Source organism: Anolis sagrei, chromosome 2, assembly GCF_037176765.1.
Source record: "Anolis sagrei isolate rAnoSag1 chromosome 2, rAnoSag1.mat, whole genome shotgun sequence".
Classification (NCBI taxonomy): Eukaryota; Metazoa; Chordata; class Lepidosauria; order Squamata; family Dactyloidae; genus Anolis; species Anolis sagrei.
Genome location: NC_090022.1, coordinates 272,339,834 through 272,359,443, shown reverse-complemented (window position 1 = coordinate 272,359,443; position 19,610 = coordinate 272,339,834). Strand labels below are relative to the sequence as shown.

Here is a 19,610-nt window from a genome sequence, read left to right as displayed (position 1 = left end):
TTTCTACTATTCAGTTTTATATTTTCATTTGTATTTGTTTGCAAAAGCAGTTCCAGCACTATGGCCTTCTCATTTTAGAGGGACAAAATGTGGAACATTTGGAAGACTATATTACAAACATACATATGACATAACATGCAAATCTCTAGGTTCATGCTGGCACTTTCATGGTGATATGCCTCTGGATACAGATAAATTGCAAAGGAAGAGTCCCGAGCAGACATAATGGCTAGAGATATTATTGTTCACAAATAGGCTTTTGATCTGGCCAAACAAGAATGAAGTTTTAAAGATTTCAAGCATAAAACATTTTTTTATTTTAATGCTTTTTCATACAAAGATGATATGATACTGCTGTGATCAAATGTGTTTCCCAAAGTGATTTTCTAGTACTGCCAAATATTTTTGTTGGCCCCTTTTCCTCTATTGGTAACTGTCATTCCATATACCTAAAACATAGTGTCCTAAAGGTAAGAGTAATGCCTTTGAGCCTTTACTTGGGCAATCTGCAAGTCAACAGGTCAACTCTAGGTTATTTTCCTTAAATGTGTTGGCAACCAGAAAGAAATTGTGAACTGGAGGACACAGATACAATATTACTGAGCCAATAAGTTAAGATTAAGTTACAGGTGTATGTCTCTCAGAATACTTTTCCTTGTAATAAGGCATTTGTACTATAAGGGGATTTTAGTTATGTGAAGCATCAGCATTTGCAATTTAAGTTGCTAATTGAAACTCATTAAGTTGCAATAAATTATGGAACTACCAAATCACTATTTTGCCATCATAAATGTTATCATTCCCTTGTTAATAGTTTTCTAGAAGTTAAGTCACAATGAACCTCTATTTATACATATTCTATTAGTCTGTAATATGTATGTTATTCCTTGTCTGAGTAAGGAAATTAAATGACTACATAAGAAAATTTCTAAAATGTCCGTAGAGCTGTGCTTTAAATATTTTCTTCCTGCTCACCTCCATTTACGAGGAAGACATTAAGAGGCCTTCCTCCTGTCTGTTGCATGGAAAGTGCAGGTAAGGCCACAGACAACAGTTTCAAAGGCCAGGGGGGAAAACACAGCTGCCTTCTGAAGCAAGCCATGTATTCAGCTCATTTTACTTTCATTTGCATTCAATGACGCATAGCTTTAAATTGCTTCAGCCCAAACAGGTCAATGTGCAGTACCCACTAGAGCTCAAAATGAATTCATAACAAAAGGTTTACTTAGGCATTCATTCACATTGACAGCAATGCTAAGGATTTATTCTTATATTCAACTTATGTGGAAGTAAGCTACGCTGAAAACGGGTTCCTTACATGAAGATATGCATAGATTGTACAATGTAGATTTTTCACATTGTTTAAACTTGCTAAAAGTAGAAAATTTTATTTTCACAGCAAATCATATTTTTTAAAATGTAATTTTCCAATTGCAAAACCATATTTCATGATGTTCTGAACATACAGTGCTTGAATAATATGGACAAGCTCTCCCACTTTAGAAGGTTAGGTATCAGAACAAGTGATTAGAGAAGCATATTTTACAAAACACCTTACAATTAAGCAGATAGAAGCCTTTCCAGAATTAGTATTTTATTATATCAAGGCTATAACTCAGCCTTTTTGGTTTTTGGTCACAAAGAGGCTTTACAGCATCATAGAATCAGGGTTGGGCCATCCAGTCTAACCCCTGACAAGAAGCAGGAAAATTGCATTCAAGGCACATCCAATAGATGGCCATCTGTTTAAAAGCCTCCAAAAAAAGGAGCCTCCACCACAGTCCGGGGCAGAGAGCTTCCCTTTATTTTATCAGGGCCTGCGTTGGAGGTTTAACTATGTTAACTTTGAATAAAGCTGAGACCCTTGTAAACAGAAGGCAAACCTGGAAAGTTGTTTTTGAAGACCAACAGAACAACATACTGTTGACTAAATATGTTGCCATTCATTATACTTCAAAGCAACAGATGAATATATTATTATTAGTATACATGCAAGTAGTATTAACATGTAAAAGTAAGTATATCTAGGCACAAGAAAAACTCTAAGGGCAAAAAATGGTACATCATTATTATTTGGAAATGTTTAAAAGTTATTTACATGACTTTCTGAGCTGACAATTAACTGTCTAGGAATAAACGCCAGACAACTCAGGAATTAAGATTGTTCTCTAACCGCTGAGACTTCAAAAGTTATGTATTTCACATTATTAAGTTGTTGAGAAAGACTCAAATGAAACTAATTCTTGTCAAGCAGTCATAGTGTTTCTGGATTTCTTTAGAATTAGTCTCGGTAAGCAAAAAGTGAAACAGATCATTCTTGCAGATGGACATGAGCGGTCCCAAATGGTTTTGTAAGATCTGCAAAAATGTTTTTAATACAATTTCTTAACTGGTGGGGGAGAACTCCCCATGTGTATTACGAAAGTTGCAGTTCTTTATGGTGGCTTCTTCTCAGTTTCCATGCTGCTTTCTTAGACTACACGAGGCATTCATAATGACAATGAAAGAAGGGAATAAGAGTATCTTGTACTGCTATTTAGTATGAAGCCTGAAGTCCATAATATTTACCCTACAACTTTATTATATTAATTTTATTAATGAGGATATTACTTCACCCAAGCCTCATCTGGTAAAAGAACAGGTTACCTTTCATGGTGGTTCTTTGAGTAATTGTCTGTGAATTCATATGAATGGTGCAGCGATTTTGATGGGACCTCTGGCTCACTCCCTCAATGTGCAAATGGAACTAGAGCCCAGAAGGGCTCACAAAATCTGAGGATTCCTGCCATGGATGCAGGTGAAACGTCAGGAGAGAACGCTTCTAGAACATGGCCATACAGCCCGAAAAACCTACAACAACCCAGCAAGCAGAAAGACCTATTTGTCTGATTCAGAGACAACCAAAAAGGAAAATAAAAAGTGCATATAGATTATTTTGATACTTTACAGGTTTCAGTTCTAAATACTATGTTTACATTTGAGTAGACTTGGCTCAAAATGCAACAAAGGAAAGGCATCAAATACTGGCATTTAGTTTTGTAACAAGAATAGCTTTTTGACACAATCTTGAGGCAAAAAGAGAAGAAATATCAGTTTATAGTTCTTTACCAGCAAGCATAGTGCCATGCAGAGGGGATCTCGTTCAAAAAAAGGAGAAGACTTTGCAGATAGTAATTCTGGGAACATTGCTGACCCTTGTCCAAGACTTAAATTCTGCTTTAAACCACTGTGTTTGGCCATAGATGGACTAAAGTATTGGGATAATTTTTAAGGTATCAGTCATTCATCATTAAAGTACTGCAATTTTATTTTTGAAAATATCTCAAAAAGAGAGAACATTTGATATGTAAATATCTAATGTTTTCACAGTCAGTCATCTTCTTTTTGTCTTTACCTCTGTAACAAAACGATAGTTATCTTCTGTTCTATATTAAAACAAAGTAGAATGCCCCAAAACAAAAAGGCCACAGAAAGGTGAATGAAATGTAGTGCTTGGAAAAAAATACTTCATTAAGAATGTCTGGAAATGTACAGTTTAAAGTCTGTTCAAGATTTCCATACGCATACTTTTCCATAGATGAATCTGAGTTTTTCATCTGAGGCAAAGTTTAAAAACAAGTGTAACCCAACCTGTCAGAATCAATGATATGACAGCATCCCAGGGAGGATGACTAGGAGGTAGTGGTTCCCTCTCACTGGGGCATATAGCCACCCTGCCTTACTGTCTGCGGCAAATAACATTTTGGCACCTCATCGTCCGTCCCTGTAGTTGATCCCATGGCTTCAAGCTGCACAGTTGGCCCTTCTGGGCTTGGCTGGAAAACCCCCGCTAAGGCAGCTCCTTGTTCGTCTGTCTCTGGGCCAGAGTGCCATGTTTGTGAGGTCTGTCCAACAGCATCTTCTTCATTTATGGGAGAAATCTGTGTTACCTTTTCCAAATGAGACCTGTCAGCGGCCACATCATTCCAATTGCCATTTTGTTTGAAATAGTGACGCCTTGGTGTTGAGCTGTCACTTCCCAGCACTTGCAGGTCTTCAGGCTTCTCTTCAGAGTCTAGCAAAGGTTGTGTGGACTCGGATCTAGGGAAGACTTGCGCTGCAGGTATCTGGTCCCTGTAGCCATTGGGCACCACAGTGGAATACTGCACTGTGCTGGAAGTGTTCTGGGCAGGTTCCCCTTCGTCGCTATCGGAAACACTCTGCCGAGGAGAAGACATGCAGGATGACCCTCCGATACCACTGCTGTGGCCCTCTGAGGCATTCTTCTCCTTCTTAAGCATATCAAATGGCTTCAAATCAGGTTCAGAGAAAGACTTCTTGTCATCAGCATCTATTTCTACAACGCTGACGTCCGTAAAGCTGCCTTCAGGATAGATATGCTCTTTGGAATTAAAATGCTAAAAAGAAACAAAACACAATAAATGTCATGGAAGTCCCTGACCTATCTTTATTTCTAAATAAACTAATCACTGCCCCCACCCAAATGGAAAGAGCCCATTTCAAAATTACCTGAAATTTATTTGAAAAAAATAATGAAAGATATGCACCTTGCTTTGGAAGCCAACCTTGCTTTATAAAGAGCAATGTTCCATGTTTCCACTTTATGCATTTGGAGTGACTAAGGGGCTCTAGGAGTTTCAAAAAAAATGGCTGAAAACATGCTATTACAACTGATTGACTGGATCTAGCCCAAGTCATCTCTTCCACCCATCAGCATAATTTTGCTAACGGCTATCAAATTAGCAGAAGAAAAGTAGAGAGATGATGATGATGATGATGATTATACTTCATTTGTTTTACCTTAGATGGTGTTTGTGGTGACCACTGAGCAATTACACTCTTTGAAGGATCAGGTACATTAGGCCAAATGTGTTTCTTGATGCTGGCAAAAGACAGAAAATCAGGAAACTGTTATCTCATGGAGCTAGCAACAATTCTCTGCATATCTAGTTACTGTTGATCATCTGACACTGCATACTTTGTTATTGTGCTTAGCTTTATCTAACTGCCAAGGTACATCTGGCCAGTCTGCAGCAGGGTTTCTCAGGTACAATAACACAAGTTAAGACTTTCCTTCCAAAGAAGGTTAACCAATAAAATGTAGGCAGCTAGTGAAAACTCATTTACTTTTCCAGACTTCATACATATTTTAATTCTTGCAGATAAATTTGTTTACATTAGTTGCTCTTAATGTTTTATTTTTGCTGTTTGTTTTTCTTCTATGTATTTTGATATTGTAAACTCCTTTGGAATCATTTTCAGAACTACAACATGAAATATATGTAAATGATTTTATGAATAAACCACTTTTATTATCAAACAAGGGAACCAGAAGTTACTTCTCTGCATTGCTATTTCATCATTCCCCAATTTTACTTTATATACTCAAATGAAACTCTAAACCAGTGGTTCTCAACCTGGGGTCCTCAGATGTTTTGGCCTTCAACTCCCAGAAATCCTAACAGCTGGTAAACTGGCTGGGATTTCTGGGAGTGGTAGGCAACCTGGGGACCCCAGGTTGAGAACCACTGCTCTAAACCCTTCACCTAATGCCTTTCAGAGTTAATGCTGCATATTAAACAATATACTGCAATAAGCATACTTACAAGTCTCGTTTGGTGAAACAAAACAGAACACCTAGAAGAATACTCAGTAGGACTGCTAGACACACAGGGACAACTATGGCTTCTAGTTCTCCATTTCCTAAAACAAAATAGATACTTTTATCAAGTGATGATTTAAAATTGCATGCTTTGCACTAATTTTAAAACATTTCAAATCTTTTAAGTGACCACAGAAAAAGCAAAAGACAACTCCCACCGAAGCTGGCTCTGCTCTTTTTTGCTTGAACAAAAATGTTATGTGACCAAAAGATGAAAATAACATGTGAGCAAATAATGTATCTTCTATTTTTATGAAATGGGCATCCCATCTTGCCATAAAAAATCACAAAAAATTATCAACCCAAATAATAAAGATAAAAAAATCACAGCAACATAAAAAAATGATATAGCTACCATATTTTCCGTTGTATAAGATGGAAATCAGATCTGATTTCAAATCCAAGATTATCAGAGTGGTAGCCAGCTCTTCGGCTTAGAAATGGAGATGAGCACCAATCCCCAGAGTCGGACACGACTGGATTTAACCTTTACCTTACCTAGAGTGAGCCAAGGGCTGGGTTCAATGTCCTTTCCCAAACAACAACAATAATAGAACCCTAGAGTTGGAAGGGACTCCAATGACCATTCAGTCTAACCCTAACTCTGCCAGTCAGGAAAACACATCCAAGCCCTCCTGACAGGTTGTCATCTTGTTCTGCTTGATAACAATAACAACAACAACAACAACAACAACAACAACAACGGAACCCTTGAGTTGGGACTCCATTGGCCATCCAGTCCAACCCCAGTCACTCCTGCCAAGCAGGAAAACACAATGCCACTCCTCCCCAACAGGTGACCATCAAACTCTGCTTGATAATAACAACAACAACAACGGAACCCTTGAGTTGGGACTCCATTGGCCATCCAGTCCAACCCCAGTCACTCCTGCCAAGCAGGAAGACACAATGCCACTCCTCCCCAACAGGTGACCATCAAACTCTGCTTGATAATAACAGTAACAATAATGGAACCCTTGAGTTGGAAGGGACTCCAATGGCCATCCAGTCCAACCCCACTCACTCCTGCCAGGCAGAAAGACACAATACAAGCTCTCCCGACAGGTGTCCATCCACCTCAGGCCTGCCAGGCTTCTGCAGCTCCCTTCCCCTCTTCTCCAGATGTGGGAAGGATACTGGCCTGGAGTGCATGGATGGGAGGTGGAGTGGGAGGAGGGGGGTGGGAGGCAGCAAAGAGCAGGGAAAGGGGCAGCGGATGTGGGGGCAGGGGGAAAGGTCCCCCCCATCTGCTCCCGCCCCACCTCCTGCCTCCCTTGCCATTCCTGAGTGGTGCAGCCTGAGGAGGAGGAGGAGGAAGAGGGAGGGTGGGGAGGAGAAGCGCAGGCCACGTTGCCACAGAGACTGGCTGGGAGTGGTGGCCTGCTGGGCTGTCCCCGCTACTGCTGGCGGCCTTGTTCTGGCTCCGGCAGAGCCAGGACCAGGCTAGCAACAGTGGAGCAGCACTAGGCTGGCAATGGCAGTGGGGACAGCCCAGTGGGCCACCACTCTCAGCCAGTCTCCATGGCAATGCGGCCTGTGCTCCTTCTCCCCGCCCCTCCCTTTGCTTTCTCCTCCTCCTCCCTCCTCCTCCTCAGGCTGCACTGCTCGGGATGGTGAGGGAGGCAGGCAGTTACCTACCCGTTGGAGTAGTGTGCCTGAAGCAGAGACCAAAGGGACATATAAGTACAATGTATTTTTTCCGGTGTATAAGACGACTCCCCATTTTGGGGATGATTTTCCTTGGTTACAAAGACGTCTTATACGGCAGAAAATACGGTACTCAAAAATGCGATCAAGTTATAACACAGAGCAAAAAAAACCCTGTTTAACAGCCAAAGGTTGTTTAGTCAAACGTGAATTAGTCTTTCTCAATGAGAAGACTTATAAGGCCCTTGGATGAGATTGAGCACCATCCACTATGAAGGCCTTTTTTGATATGGGTCGTTAAGCACTGATTGCTAAATAAGCAGAAAAAAGATTTATGGTTTCAATTTCTATTAAAGAGCTGATCAGCAGATTTTTACACAAAAACCAGCCAGCAGGCTTGACAGAATTTAGCTCCACCAAGAAGCTTTGCTGTCCCACCCTTTTGATTACCATGACAACTGCTAGTTTAAAGGCCCATGGTTAATTCCTTTAATCACTACCTTAATCTGGGAAAATAATTTAGTGACCAAAACGATCCTCCACCTTGTAAGACAGCTGCCTCACTTCCCTTTCTTACAGAGCTCTGCTAGAGAAGTGGCATCAAACCTCTATCTTTTTCAGAAGTCTGATTAATTTAAAATTTCAATGATCATATTCCGATGCCCATGTTAACAACACAGTGATAAAAGCTCTCTTCATGATTTCTCAAAAAACAAATAATATTGGGAAATACCAAAATATCAAAAAGTGAACATCTACATAACACTCACCAAATTTCTTTGTAGTAAATGTAAAAGCAGGACCACTTTTGCCTCCTTTTTCTGTGTATGCTGCCATCTCTACGGTATATAAAGTGTCTTTTGACAAGTCAGACAGTGGGTACTCAGTTTCAGAAGCGTTCACTCTCACAACTAGAAATGAAAATTTTCCATCAATTAGATTTATGTTACTCCACTTTTGTGGACACTTCTCTTATATTAAATCTGCAAAACTTGAAATAGTCCTTACATAGTAAAATTTAATAACTCTCATAACACACACACAAAAACCACAAAAATATCAATCTGGTAAGATATTGCTATAGTTCAACCTGGATTTATCATTCTTAATTAAACAGCAACACTGCTAAATTTTCTACTGTTTCAGTGTGCAATGACATGTGAACTATCCTGCAAAAATATGTTATGTTTATGAATAAAGACCGAGCCCTTTGTGGCATGAAATCTTCCCAGTCATCAAAAATGGAAGTAAAAACAGAAGTCTAAATTAACACAACACAAATGCTTAAACACTCACCTATCAGATTATTCCAGTTTCAAAATAATTTCTATTGGAACTATTCAGAATACATCTATTTTGTTTATAGTTTTTGCTATTTCTGCTACTGGACATATAACAAATGGAAGGATGAATACCCAAGGAAGAATACAGTTGTGTGGCCCAAGCTTGCAGTAATACCATAAGGAAAACTATAACTCAAAATGAGATGACACTGGCTAAGAAACCAGGAAGCAAGAAGAAAGAGTGTATCAAATATGTTCAAAGTGAGAGAATGACCAAAGAAATGATTGGATCACTGCTCAACAGAACATTACAATGCTATCAGATCACAATGAAAAGGCAGAACTAATCAACCTATGTTTTTCTTCATCGTTCCCCCCGCCCCAATCCCAGAGTACTGAAGGAACTTGCTGAAGTGAAAGAAATTGGGAGGAATGGCCAACACATTGGAAGATAGCAACAACCTAAAAATTGGGCAAAAATGAAATTCAATAGTGACAAACGGAAAATTCTACATTTAGCCCACAAGAACCAAATGCAGTTAAATAATATGAAGTGAAAAAGAACTTAGGAAGACTATTGACCATAAATTGAATATAAGCCAGCTGTGTGATGTAGCAGAAAAGAAGGTGAATGTATTTTCATCTGCATTAAAAGAAGTCTACAGTATGATCCATCTGTCTATAGGAATATGTACCAGGACTTCGTAAGGATACACAAAATTACAGACAACAGGGAACCCTTCTGAAACAAAGGAATTATGGACCAAGAACTATAGAGTTGTGCTAGAGCAAGGGCTTCTTAAATGGTGGGTTAGCTCAATGTTGTGGTCCTGATTTTTTTCTAAATATCACATAGGCTGTTTCAGACATCTACATGAATTATTTGTGCAGTGTTTAGTGAACTCTGCAGAAAATGCTTCTGCTATAATTCATAAAAAGGAAAATCGATGTGTTTAGCAAGCATTGTAAATGATGATTTGTAAATGTTTATTTTTCATCTATTTTATATGCGATATCTATGTGATACATGGTGTCACAAAAATATTTATCAGCCAAAAGGGGTCCTGAGTGGAAATGTTTTAGAAGCACTGTGCTAGAGGACAAATAAAATTCCAAGGGAGACTATATTTGTTGGACATGGATAAATGAAACTCTGGATAGTAGTGCCATGGATATGGGGGTTGCACTGTACATTTCCACTTGAAGGGAATAATCTCACTATATTCTTTGCTAGTGATGCCTCATCTGTAGTATTGCATTCAATTCTTGGGGTTCACTTAAGAGGGATATCCCACCTCGGAGTTTAAGATCCTCTGGGGAGGCCCTGCTCTCGACCCCGCCTTTATCACAAGTGAGACTGGCGGGGACGAGGAGCAGGGCCTTCTCGGTGGTGGCCCCCCACCTGTGGAACTCACTCCCCGGGGAGATTAGATCAGCAACTTCCCTTCTCTCATTTAGGAAAAAGCTGAAAACTTGGATGTGGGACCAGGCTTTTGGAAATTCTGGCAGCTAAAAAAGAAAGACCATAATGAAGGGCAAATAATGACGAAACCTATTGGACCTATGGAACTCGAGACACTGACCATGAGACTGTTTATTGTTGTGTTATTGTGTTATATACTGATGTTTTTAATTCGTTAATTGTTTAACTATTGTAATTGTTTTTTATAATTGTATGTATTTGGATAAGGCATCGAATTGTGCCTTCTTTTTGTAAGCCGCCCTGAGTCCCCCCTTGGGGGTGAGAAGGGCGGGGTATAAGCAACAGAAATAAATAAATAAATAAATATAGACATGTTGGAGTGGATTCAGAAGAGGGTAGAAACAGCTGTTGTTTTTGAAACAAAAATGCTGCAGACTTAATTGCTCAGTGTCTCAGTTTACAACACCTTGGGAACCCTTTAGTTGGGATGCTGCCAGGCTGAAAAGGTAGGTATTGAGAAGATAGTGTGGTCAATAACAACACTAGAGTTCTACCACATTGGACAATGCAGGATAGCGGCTGCCTGTGCTCTTTTTTGTTGAATACTTATTGATATATTTATGACAAATTATACAAAGTTGTCCCACTTGTGAAGCAGTTGTTTCTTGTGTGCAAAGATTTCTGGCTCTTCAGATTTATGTTATGTCTCGTTATTTTACTGATAAATATAAAAGGCTTTATTTACATTACTGTCTTTTTTGATCTGCTGGTTATAATTTTTGGGCCAGAATTTTGTTTTGTTTTGCTATCAGCAGAAACTCACATAAGGCATACTGTGTTTCTCATGTGATAAGATAATCATACTTTGGAGGGCACTTTATTCACATTTTCATCATCCCCAAAAAGTGATAATTCTCAGTGGCTGGAGGAAGTTAAATTTCATTTGGCACTAAAACATCCAGTGTCTCTGGGCTTGAAAAAAATGGTTTCTCAACAGATACAAAGTTCTGATAAGTGTCCAGGAATATGTCCAAGCAAAACTGTTTTTAGGATATTATACACACTTTGTGACATATAGGAGTAAGAATAATTATTGTAATAAAAGTAACAATATATCAGAACATATGATGCTACTGCTAACATAACTGTTGATAAAATAAACTCTAGAGTCAGTAACCTCCTAGTAAACTTTTAAAAAAGGCTTTTTTGTATAGCATGCAATAAACACCACTGAAAAGATGATTAGCAAGGCATGATTACCTGTTTCATTTTCAGTCGCTGTTTTATAAGATATTGTGTAGAATTTGATGAACCCATTTCGCTCTTCAAATGAAAGAGGTTTCCATTCTAAAAGTACTTCAGATTTTCCAACTTTCTTAGTTCGAACTGTGGGTCCATTAGCAGGTACTATTAAAAAAAATTAAGTATTCTTAATAGCAGCTCTTGGCAAATGTTCATCTCTTTCAGCTCTTCCACAAAATGGTGAGTGTGTAAGCAAGGAACTATAAACACTCTGAATCAATACACTTTACTGCAACACAAAGAGCAGGCAATCTGAATATGAATTAACATTACCATCTTGTTGAAGGTAGGCTTGTGTTGATCTTTCTTCTCCTTGGCCATTAGAATACAATGGATATACAGTTATCTTGTAACATTTGAACGGCTTTATGTCTCCTAAGAAAATAATGTAAGGAGTCAGAATTATAGTTATTTTGAATCAGAGACATTTAGATTTTCTCAGTGTTGCTTTTTCAAACATCTACCACCAATGCTTTAATAACCAAACAATGCAGACCATATATTTTGGCAGGGATGAGGGGTGTAAAACCCGAGAAACTGAAAAAACTACAAATTTTAAAAAATCACTATTTCTGCCTGCAATAATGGTTCTCTAGGAATCTCTACCTGTTCCAGTATGATTCTGTGGTCAACTTCTGGTGACCACAGAATTGCACTGGAGTACCTGGAAATTCCAGGTATGATTTTAGAGAGAATATATTCATCAAATCCACAAATCTGCAAAAGTTAAAGAACAACAACGACCCTACTCAATTTACTGATGCCCAAATCCTGTTCCTAGTCACCACTGGAAAAAACCCCACTGAATCAGTGGAATTCATCTCTGTCTTGATTTGTCATTCCACAATAGATTCAATAAATCTACTCTAATTGGGATTAACAATAGCCTTCCAGTCTAAATCTGCTATAGTAAAGAGTTCAAAAATCCTCAGACTTTTACAACATTACAAGTCAAGGACTCATCAGTGGCAAAGAAGAGCATCAATTAAAGATATAATAAGAATCTGTAAACAGTTATTTAAAATAATTATAAAGCATATATTACATTTAAATATATTAGCAGCACATTTTATAAATACTTCAGTTCTTTTAAAGGAAAAAACCCTAATACAACTATTGACTTTCTAAAAGAGCTCAACAATGAATAAAAGTTACCTTTTAAAAAAGTGCCATTTTTTGTTCTAGGCTCCTGTTGCCAGTCAGTAGAACAGTTCAAGCTGTCACACTCTTCATACCATTCAATTATGTATTTAATAACTTGATCTTTAGGAGCTGTCCAGTTTACCCACAGCTTGTCATCTTTAGGAAATGCAATAATATTTTTCACAGGAGCTGAAATGACCAAGCCACCTTTATTAGGAAGACTCCAGAATTGTAAAAACATTTTTTATTTCCAAAACAGAATTTAATAAAAAGGCCCAAAGCATTTTACTTAATTATAGTGCAAGTACTACTGTTGCAGAGCTCATCTACTCAATTATTATCTGGGAATTCTATAGCAACAAATCACTACAAAATACTGTAGCATTTTGGCAGGGAATTATAAAAAGATAGTTTTATACTTGTTTCCATTGTTAGGTGGAATTACATTCACTAGATCAATTTTATCAGCTTTCTTTACCCTGAAGGAACACTTGAAATAATTTTCAAGACTCAGGAAAATCCCAGATTACACTATTTTATCTATATCCACCCAAAATGTTATTTTTTTCAACCACAATCCTTCAAGGAATCTCTAGCAACCTCTTGTGGAATCTCGGGGTTCTGGAGGACCCTGGCTGAGAAACCTTGCAATAGAGAAAGGCTAAAAGCTATTTATTCCACAAGGTTTTTAAAAAGAAAGTTCAACATGAAGTCAGGGTGCTCTGCTTTTAGCTATGAATAAGTTTTAAATCAGTTTTAAGACTTTTTAACATGGTTAATATTTAATTCTATTTTAATGTTTGTATATTTTTATGTTTAAAATTGTGTTGTATGGGTTTTACTGTAAGCAGTTTAAAGCCTCTTTTTAAAGAAAAAGTAGGGTATAAATAATAATAATAATAATAATAATAATAATAATAATAATATTTCAGTTCTAATACTGACTTCTGTAGCATAAACAACAATCACAGTTGAGATCCTACACTGGAGTTGCATAATGTAAAACCCTGCAAAGTAGACTGTACTATGGAGTCCTTGCACAATTGAACATACACTTTAATGTGGAGCTGAATACACATCTGTAAATCCAAATGGCACAATGTCATGAAATCTACCTTTCAGTCGACTAGGCCGAAGCCCAGTGGCTGTCATCTTGGCTGGCAGGCAGAGCAGGAGGAGGAGTCAAGCCGACTCCTGATTGGGTATAGCAATTGGGGGAGGAGTCGGTTGAGAGAGGGAAAATAAGCTGCCAGCTTTAGACAGGAGGAGAAGGGTCTTGAGATCAGACAGGGAAAGAAGTGTTTTGACAATAGATAGAGCAGGGATCTGACAGAAAAGGAAGAGCTTTTAGTGAGCCTTAAGTTTAGGGAATAGGCTGAGACAAAGGCTAGGATTTTTACTGTGTTGTTAGGGCCAGTAAAGGAAAGATTTGTCTCCTTATACTAGGGACAGTATAGGGGAGCTTATTGCCCTGTGCAGACAGGAGTCTGTTCTCAACTGATACTGTGTCTAAAGATAGAACAGTATGTTTAAGGAGTCTCACAGTTGTTAAAAGCTTTTCTGTCAGGGAAACTATTTGTTTAAGTAACCAAGTTTCTGCAACTGAATCACGCTTCTGTACCACTCATTTCTATGAGTTGTTGTTAGTATAAAGTTCAATAAACTCTTTCTAGTTAATTTTTAACTGGTGTATGCCTCAATCTATACATTTCCTCAGAACTCATTCTGTCAAACCATTTTAAAGTCCAGTCAGCCAGTGAGGAAGCCATAGAAGAACAAGAGCTCAAACACCCCTTACCTATAACACATTCACACCGTTTGGTTCCTCAGGCCAATAATTCTGAGGTGGCGGCGGCTAATACTACCAAGAACATTCGGTCACTTGTATATTTAACATAGGGTCAGCCTTTAACTTCGCTATATTGGTGGCAGCGGTGGGATTGATTGTTTGTCCACCCCTGCCTAGATATCTTTTAATTTTACTATACACAACATGCACAACTCAGATTCTGCAATCTTGAACAGGACTTGGAAATTGTCCCAAATACTTCCACAAGGAAACCTATACATTTATAAGATACCAAAAGGGTTCTGATCTGTGTTGTCATGGAAGTTTTTCAGCATTGTCTCTTTGTTATGGTATTAACAAAGCAAGATTTACAGTTAATTTGCACACACAGTTGCTTCTACTTCTGTTAAAACCCAGAGTTTAGGTATTGGTTGGAATTAATACAAGTAGATCAGAGCTTCCCAAGCTATCTGATGTGGAGGACTGGCAATGTTTTCCCCCCCAATGTGGTAGGGACCGGTGCCACGTTTTAGTCCATTGCATACTTTCTTTATTAGAAACTTGCTAGGGACCAGTAGCCAACAGCTCAGGGACTGATATCAGTCTAGGGCGGTGGTTCTTAGCCTGTGGGTCCCCAGATGTTTTAGCCTTCAACTCCCAGAAATCCTAACAGCTGGTCAACTGGCTGGGATTTCTAGGAGTTGTAGGCCAAAACACCTGGGGACCCACAGGTTGAAAAACACTGGTCTAGGGACCACCACTTCAGAATGCATTGATTTAGAACATCAGGATATCAAATACACAGCTGGATTGAGAAGAAAAACTGGGACCTCTGTAATCCAGTCTAATGCAGTAAGCCTTAAAAACAAAAACTACAGAAAATGTCACTAACATGCGAAGAAATTAGTAGACTGGATTTCATAGAATCATAGAATCAAAGAATTGGAAGAGACCTCATGGGCCATCCAGTCCAACCCCCTGTCAAGAAGCAGGAATATTGCATTCAAATCACCCCTGACAGATGGCCATCCAGCCTCTGTTTAAAAGCTTCTAAAGAAGGAGCATCCACCACACTCCGGGGCAGAGAGTTCCACTGCTGAACGGCTCTCACAGTCAGGAAGTTCTTTCTCATGTTCAGATGGAATCTCCTTTCTTGTAGTTTGAAGCCATTGTTCCACGTCCTAGTCTCCAAGGAAGCAGATAACAAGCTTGCTCTCTCCTCCCTGTGGCTTCCTCTCACATATTTATACATGGCTATCATATCTCTCCTCAGCCTTCTCTTCTTCAGGCTAAACATGCCCAGCTCCTTAAGCCGCTCCTCATAGGGCTTGTTCTCCAGACCCTTGATCATTTTAGTCGCCCTCCTCTGGACACATTCCAGCTTGTCAATATCTCTCTTGAATTGTGGTGCCCAGAATTGGACACAATATTCCAGGTGTGGTCTAACCAAAGTAGAATAGAGGGGTAGCATTACTTCCCTAGATCTAGACACTATGCTCCTATTGATGCAGGACAAAATCCCATTGCCTTTTTTTTGCCACCACATCACATTGTTGGCTCATGTTTAACTTGTTGTCCACAAGGACTCCAAGACCTTTTCACACGTACTGCTCTCAAGCCAGGTGTCCCCCATTCTGTATCTTTGCATTTCATTTTTTCTGCCTAAGTGGAGTATCTTGCATTTGTCCCCGTTGACCTTCATTTTGTTAGTTTTGGCCCATCTCTCTAATCTGTCAAGATCATTTTGAATCCTGCTCCTGTCCTCTGGAGTCTTGGCTCTCCATCCCAATTTGGTGTCGTCTGCAAACTTGATGATCATGCCTTCTAGCCCTTCATCTAAGTCATTAATAAAGATGTTGAACAGGACTGGGCCCAGGATGGGACCCTGTGGCACTCCGCTTGTCACTTCTTTCCAAGATTAAGAGGAAGCATTGGTGAGCACCCTCTGGGTTCGTCCATTTAACCAATTACAGATCCATCTCACCGTAGTTTTGCCTAACCCACATTGGACTAGTTTGTCTGTCAGGTCATGGGGGACCTTTTCGAAGACCTTACTGAAATCCAGGTACGCTTTTCTTTTCGTGAGAAGACTGAGGCAAAGAAGGCATTAAGTAGTTTTGCCTTTTCCCTATCATCTGTCAGCATTGCCCCATCTTCTCCTCGAAGAGGCCCTATCGCCTCCTTGTTTTTCCTTTTTCTACTGACATAAGTAAAGAAGCCCTTTTTATTGTTTTTAATGTCTCTTGCAAGTCTGAGCTTGTTTTGTGCTTTAGCCTTGCGGACCTTTTCCCTACAGATGTTGGCTATTTGTTTGAATTCTTCTTTGGTGATTTCTCCCTTTTTCCACTTCTTGTGCATGTCTCTTTTGTGTCTTAGCACAGTTAGAAGTTTTTGGACATCCATTCTGGCTTCTTTGCACTTGTCCTATTTTATTTCACTCTTGAGAAATTCCCATCCATCCGTAACTCCCTTGTCTTTTAATATCTGTGTCCACGGAATGCTGCTCAGCGTTTCCTTCATTTTTTGGAAATCAGCTCTCCTAAAGTCCAAAATGCGGGTTTTGGCCTTCCTTTGTACCTCAAATTGCAGGAGCACATGGTCACTTGCCCCTAAGGATCTGACCACTTCAACCGCATCGATCAGGTCCTTTGCATTTGTTAGGATGAGATCAAGAGTAGCCAACGCCCTTGTTGCCTCTTCTACCTTCTGGACCATGAAATTGTCTGCAAGGCAAGCGAGGAATTTGTTTCCATGCTAGCACTGCCTAAAGATCTTTCTTAGTGGGAGGACATCTACATTTTAAAATCTTCTTTCCAAAAGGACTGAAGGAGGAGGGATAACATAATCTCTACTTCCTCAACTAGCTGATTATGTTTACTCAGCAGAGAAGGTGCCTTCTTTGCTTGGTAGTTAGAAAAGAAATATAATACTCCTTCACTCCTTATTCCCCATATATGCCTTCACATACGCGCATGCGCGCGCACACACACACAAACAGAATTCCAGGTTGCTAGTCTTCCAAGTGAGTTACTGATACAGTGCACTGAACAATATAAAGCCCAATATTCAGCAAACAAATCAGTGTTGACAGCACCATAGTATTAGCACCGTAATATTAAAACTAGAATCATCTGATAGAAGGAAGGCTAATTTATACATGCTCCTTACCTTTTGAGTTTGTTGCTGGTATAAGTAAAACTGTTGGAGGAGATTTCCCAGCTTTGTTGTATGCTGTAACCTTTGCTTCATACATCCCACTTTTCCCACTTAGAATCAGCTTTGTCTCTGTGGTATTCAAGTGAGTTACCTCAATTGGAAAAGAAAGTGGTTGCCTTCTTGAGACAGTCACTTCATACATCAAAATTATTCCATTGGTTTCTGAAGGATTCATCTACACAAAAATAGAGTTGCTTTATTTGAGGTGAATGTATGAGCATTTAAAGTTTATTTATGCAGTCACATTGTTGATTTATTTAACCCAACAATGAACAATCTAAACTAACAGCAGCTCACATGGTCTAAGGGAGAGATGTTTTTCAGAATTAATTGTTTTCACAACTAGGGCTTGAATGGATCTGAGACTGAACAAAGACTAAACCCAAAACCTCTGTTGGCAAAACATGAGCTTAACTACTGAGCTCATGGGCCAAGCCAAAAGCGTTCTGTAAGATGAAACTCCCTCACAGCATTATTAGGGAAATAATACATGGTTCTGTGCAAATTGGAAGTGACAAGTAATTAGACCTAAAGATTGAGAAAAAAGCAATACAAAAGTACTTGGAAGTCTCTAGTACACTCTATTCTCAAAATTAGAATTATAATGTCAATACAGATTTCTCCTACATACAAAGAGGCCTCCCTCTTGTTCACAATTTATAAATTTTTTCAATAAACTTGAGTTACATTCGTAAAAATGAGGCTGGGAGAAGTGTGAACATTTGACATTATTGGAAAATTAGTTGTGATCAGAAAATAGTTAACAAATTCTTAAATACAATATATCGGAGACCAAATTACCCATACTCATAGCTTTTTGTCCAAATAACTACTTTTATAATTCAAGGCAGAATTTTGAGCAGTCATTCCCAACCCGTGGTCCGTGGACTAGCAGTGGTCCACAAGAACTAAAATATGGTCCAAAGCCTTACCGTTACTACTACGGATAATAACAGTGCCCAATCCAAAAAATTTTTTTCTTGGTCTTCGTCTTTAGGCCTGTTTCTGGGATTATTTGGGGTACTGATTCAGAAAATTGCATTTGATTGACCACATCAGCTCTAGATTATTAAATACTAGCTTGAGTACCCAGTGATGCCTGGGTTACTTGAGAAAGACATAGTTTGTTTTGAGAAGCTTGGTAATATCTCTGGATGCAGGGTGAAGTACAACTCCCACATGTGTGGGTCATCCCCCCCCCCTCCCCGAAACCCCTCCAATATGTTACGTTGGCCTGGGTTATTTGAAAAAGGAACTATTTGTTTTGGGGTGTTAGGTAATATCAGTTTGGTAATTTGTAGCTCTATTTCTTTGAAAAAAGCGGTGTACAGCATACATAAAAAGGCAATTTACAAAAAGGCAATTACAGAACAACATATTAACAATACAACAATTATAAAGTTACACTAAATAATCCGCTTCGTCTCATAGTGGAATCATAACCAATCTCATATTCCTTGTTCCATTCCAGTCATCTTTACCACATTATTATAGCACTTAATTAAATGCCTTCTCGAACAGCCATGTCTTAAGGCTTTTTCGGAAGGACATGAGGGAGGGCGCCTGTCTGATGTTTGCAGGGAGAGTGTTCCACAGCCGGGGGGCCACCGCTGAGAAGGCCCTCTCTCTCGTCCCCGCCAGACGTGCCTGTGAGGCAGGCGGGATCGAGAGAAGGGCCTCCCCAGACGACCTCAAGGTCCTCGTGGGCTCATAGGCCAAGATGCGGTCCGAAAGGTATTTTGGGCCGGAGCCGTTTAGGGCTTTGTAGGCCAAAACCAGCAACTTAAATTGGGCCCGGTAGCAGATCGGCAGCCAGTGGAGCTGGGACAACAAGGGCGTTGTGTGCTCCCTGCATCCCGCTCCAGTTAGTAGCATGGCTGCCGCATGCTGAACCAGCTGAAGCTTCCGGGCCGTCTTCAAGGGCAGCCCCACGTAGAGAGCGTTGCAGTAGTCAAGGCGGGATGTGACCAGAGCGTGTACCACCGTGGCCAAGTCAGACTTCCCGAGATACGGGCGCAGCTGGCGCACGAGCCTGAGCTGTGCAAATGCTCCCCTGGTCACCGCTGAAACCTGGGGATCCAGGCTCAACGATGAGTCCAGGGTCACACCCAAGCTGCGAACCTGTGCCTTCAAGGGGAGTGCGAC

At 39.6% G+C, this 19,610-nt stretch overlaps 1 protein-coding gene across 2 annotated transcripts in view; it reads right to left on the bottom strand.

Moving 5' to 3' along the window:
* Positions 1–9: 9 nt before the first annotated feature.
* The window catches only part of IL6ST (interleukin 6 cytokine family signal transducer), a 46,163-nt gene continuing 26,562 nt past the window's right edge, over positions 10–19,610 (bottom strand). For both annotated transcript variants that reach the window (XM_067464592.1, XM_060761502.2), the window contains 8 exons: positions 17,418–17,640; positions 12,473–12,649; positions 11,591–11,692; positions 11,276–11,422; positions 8,080–8,220; positions 5,607–5,703; positions 4,801–4,882; positions 10–4,397 (listed from right to left, as the gene is read on the bottom strand). In XM_067464592.1, the coding sequence (XP_067320693.1) occupies positions 3,693–4,397; positions 4,801–4,882; positions 5,607–5,703; positions 8,080–8,220; positions 11,276–11,422; positions 11,591–11,692; positions 12,473–12,649; positions 17,418–17,640 (1,674 nt within the window). In that variant the 3' untranslated portion in view covers positions 10–3,692. The remainder of the gene's footprint in view (positions 4,398–4,800; positions 4,883–5,606; positions 5,704–8,079; positions 8,221–11,275; positions 11,423–11,590; positions 11,693–12,472; positions 12,650–17,417; positions 17,641–19,610) is intronic.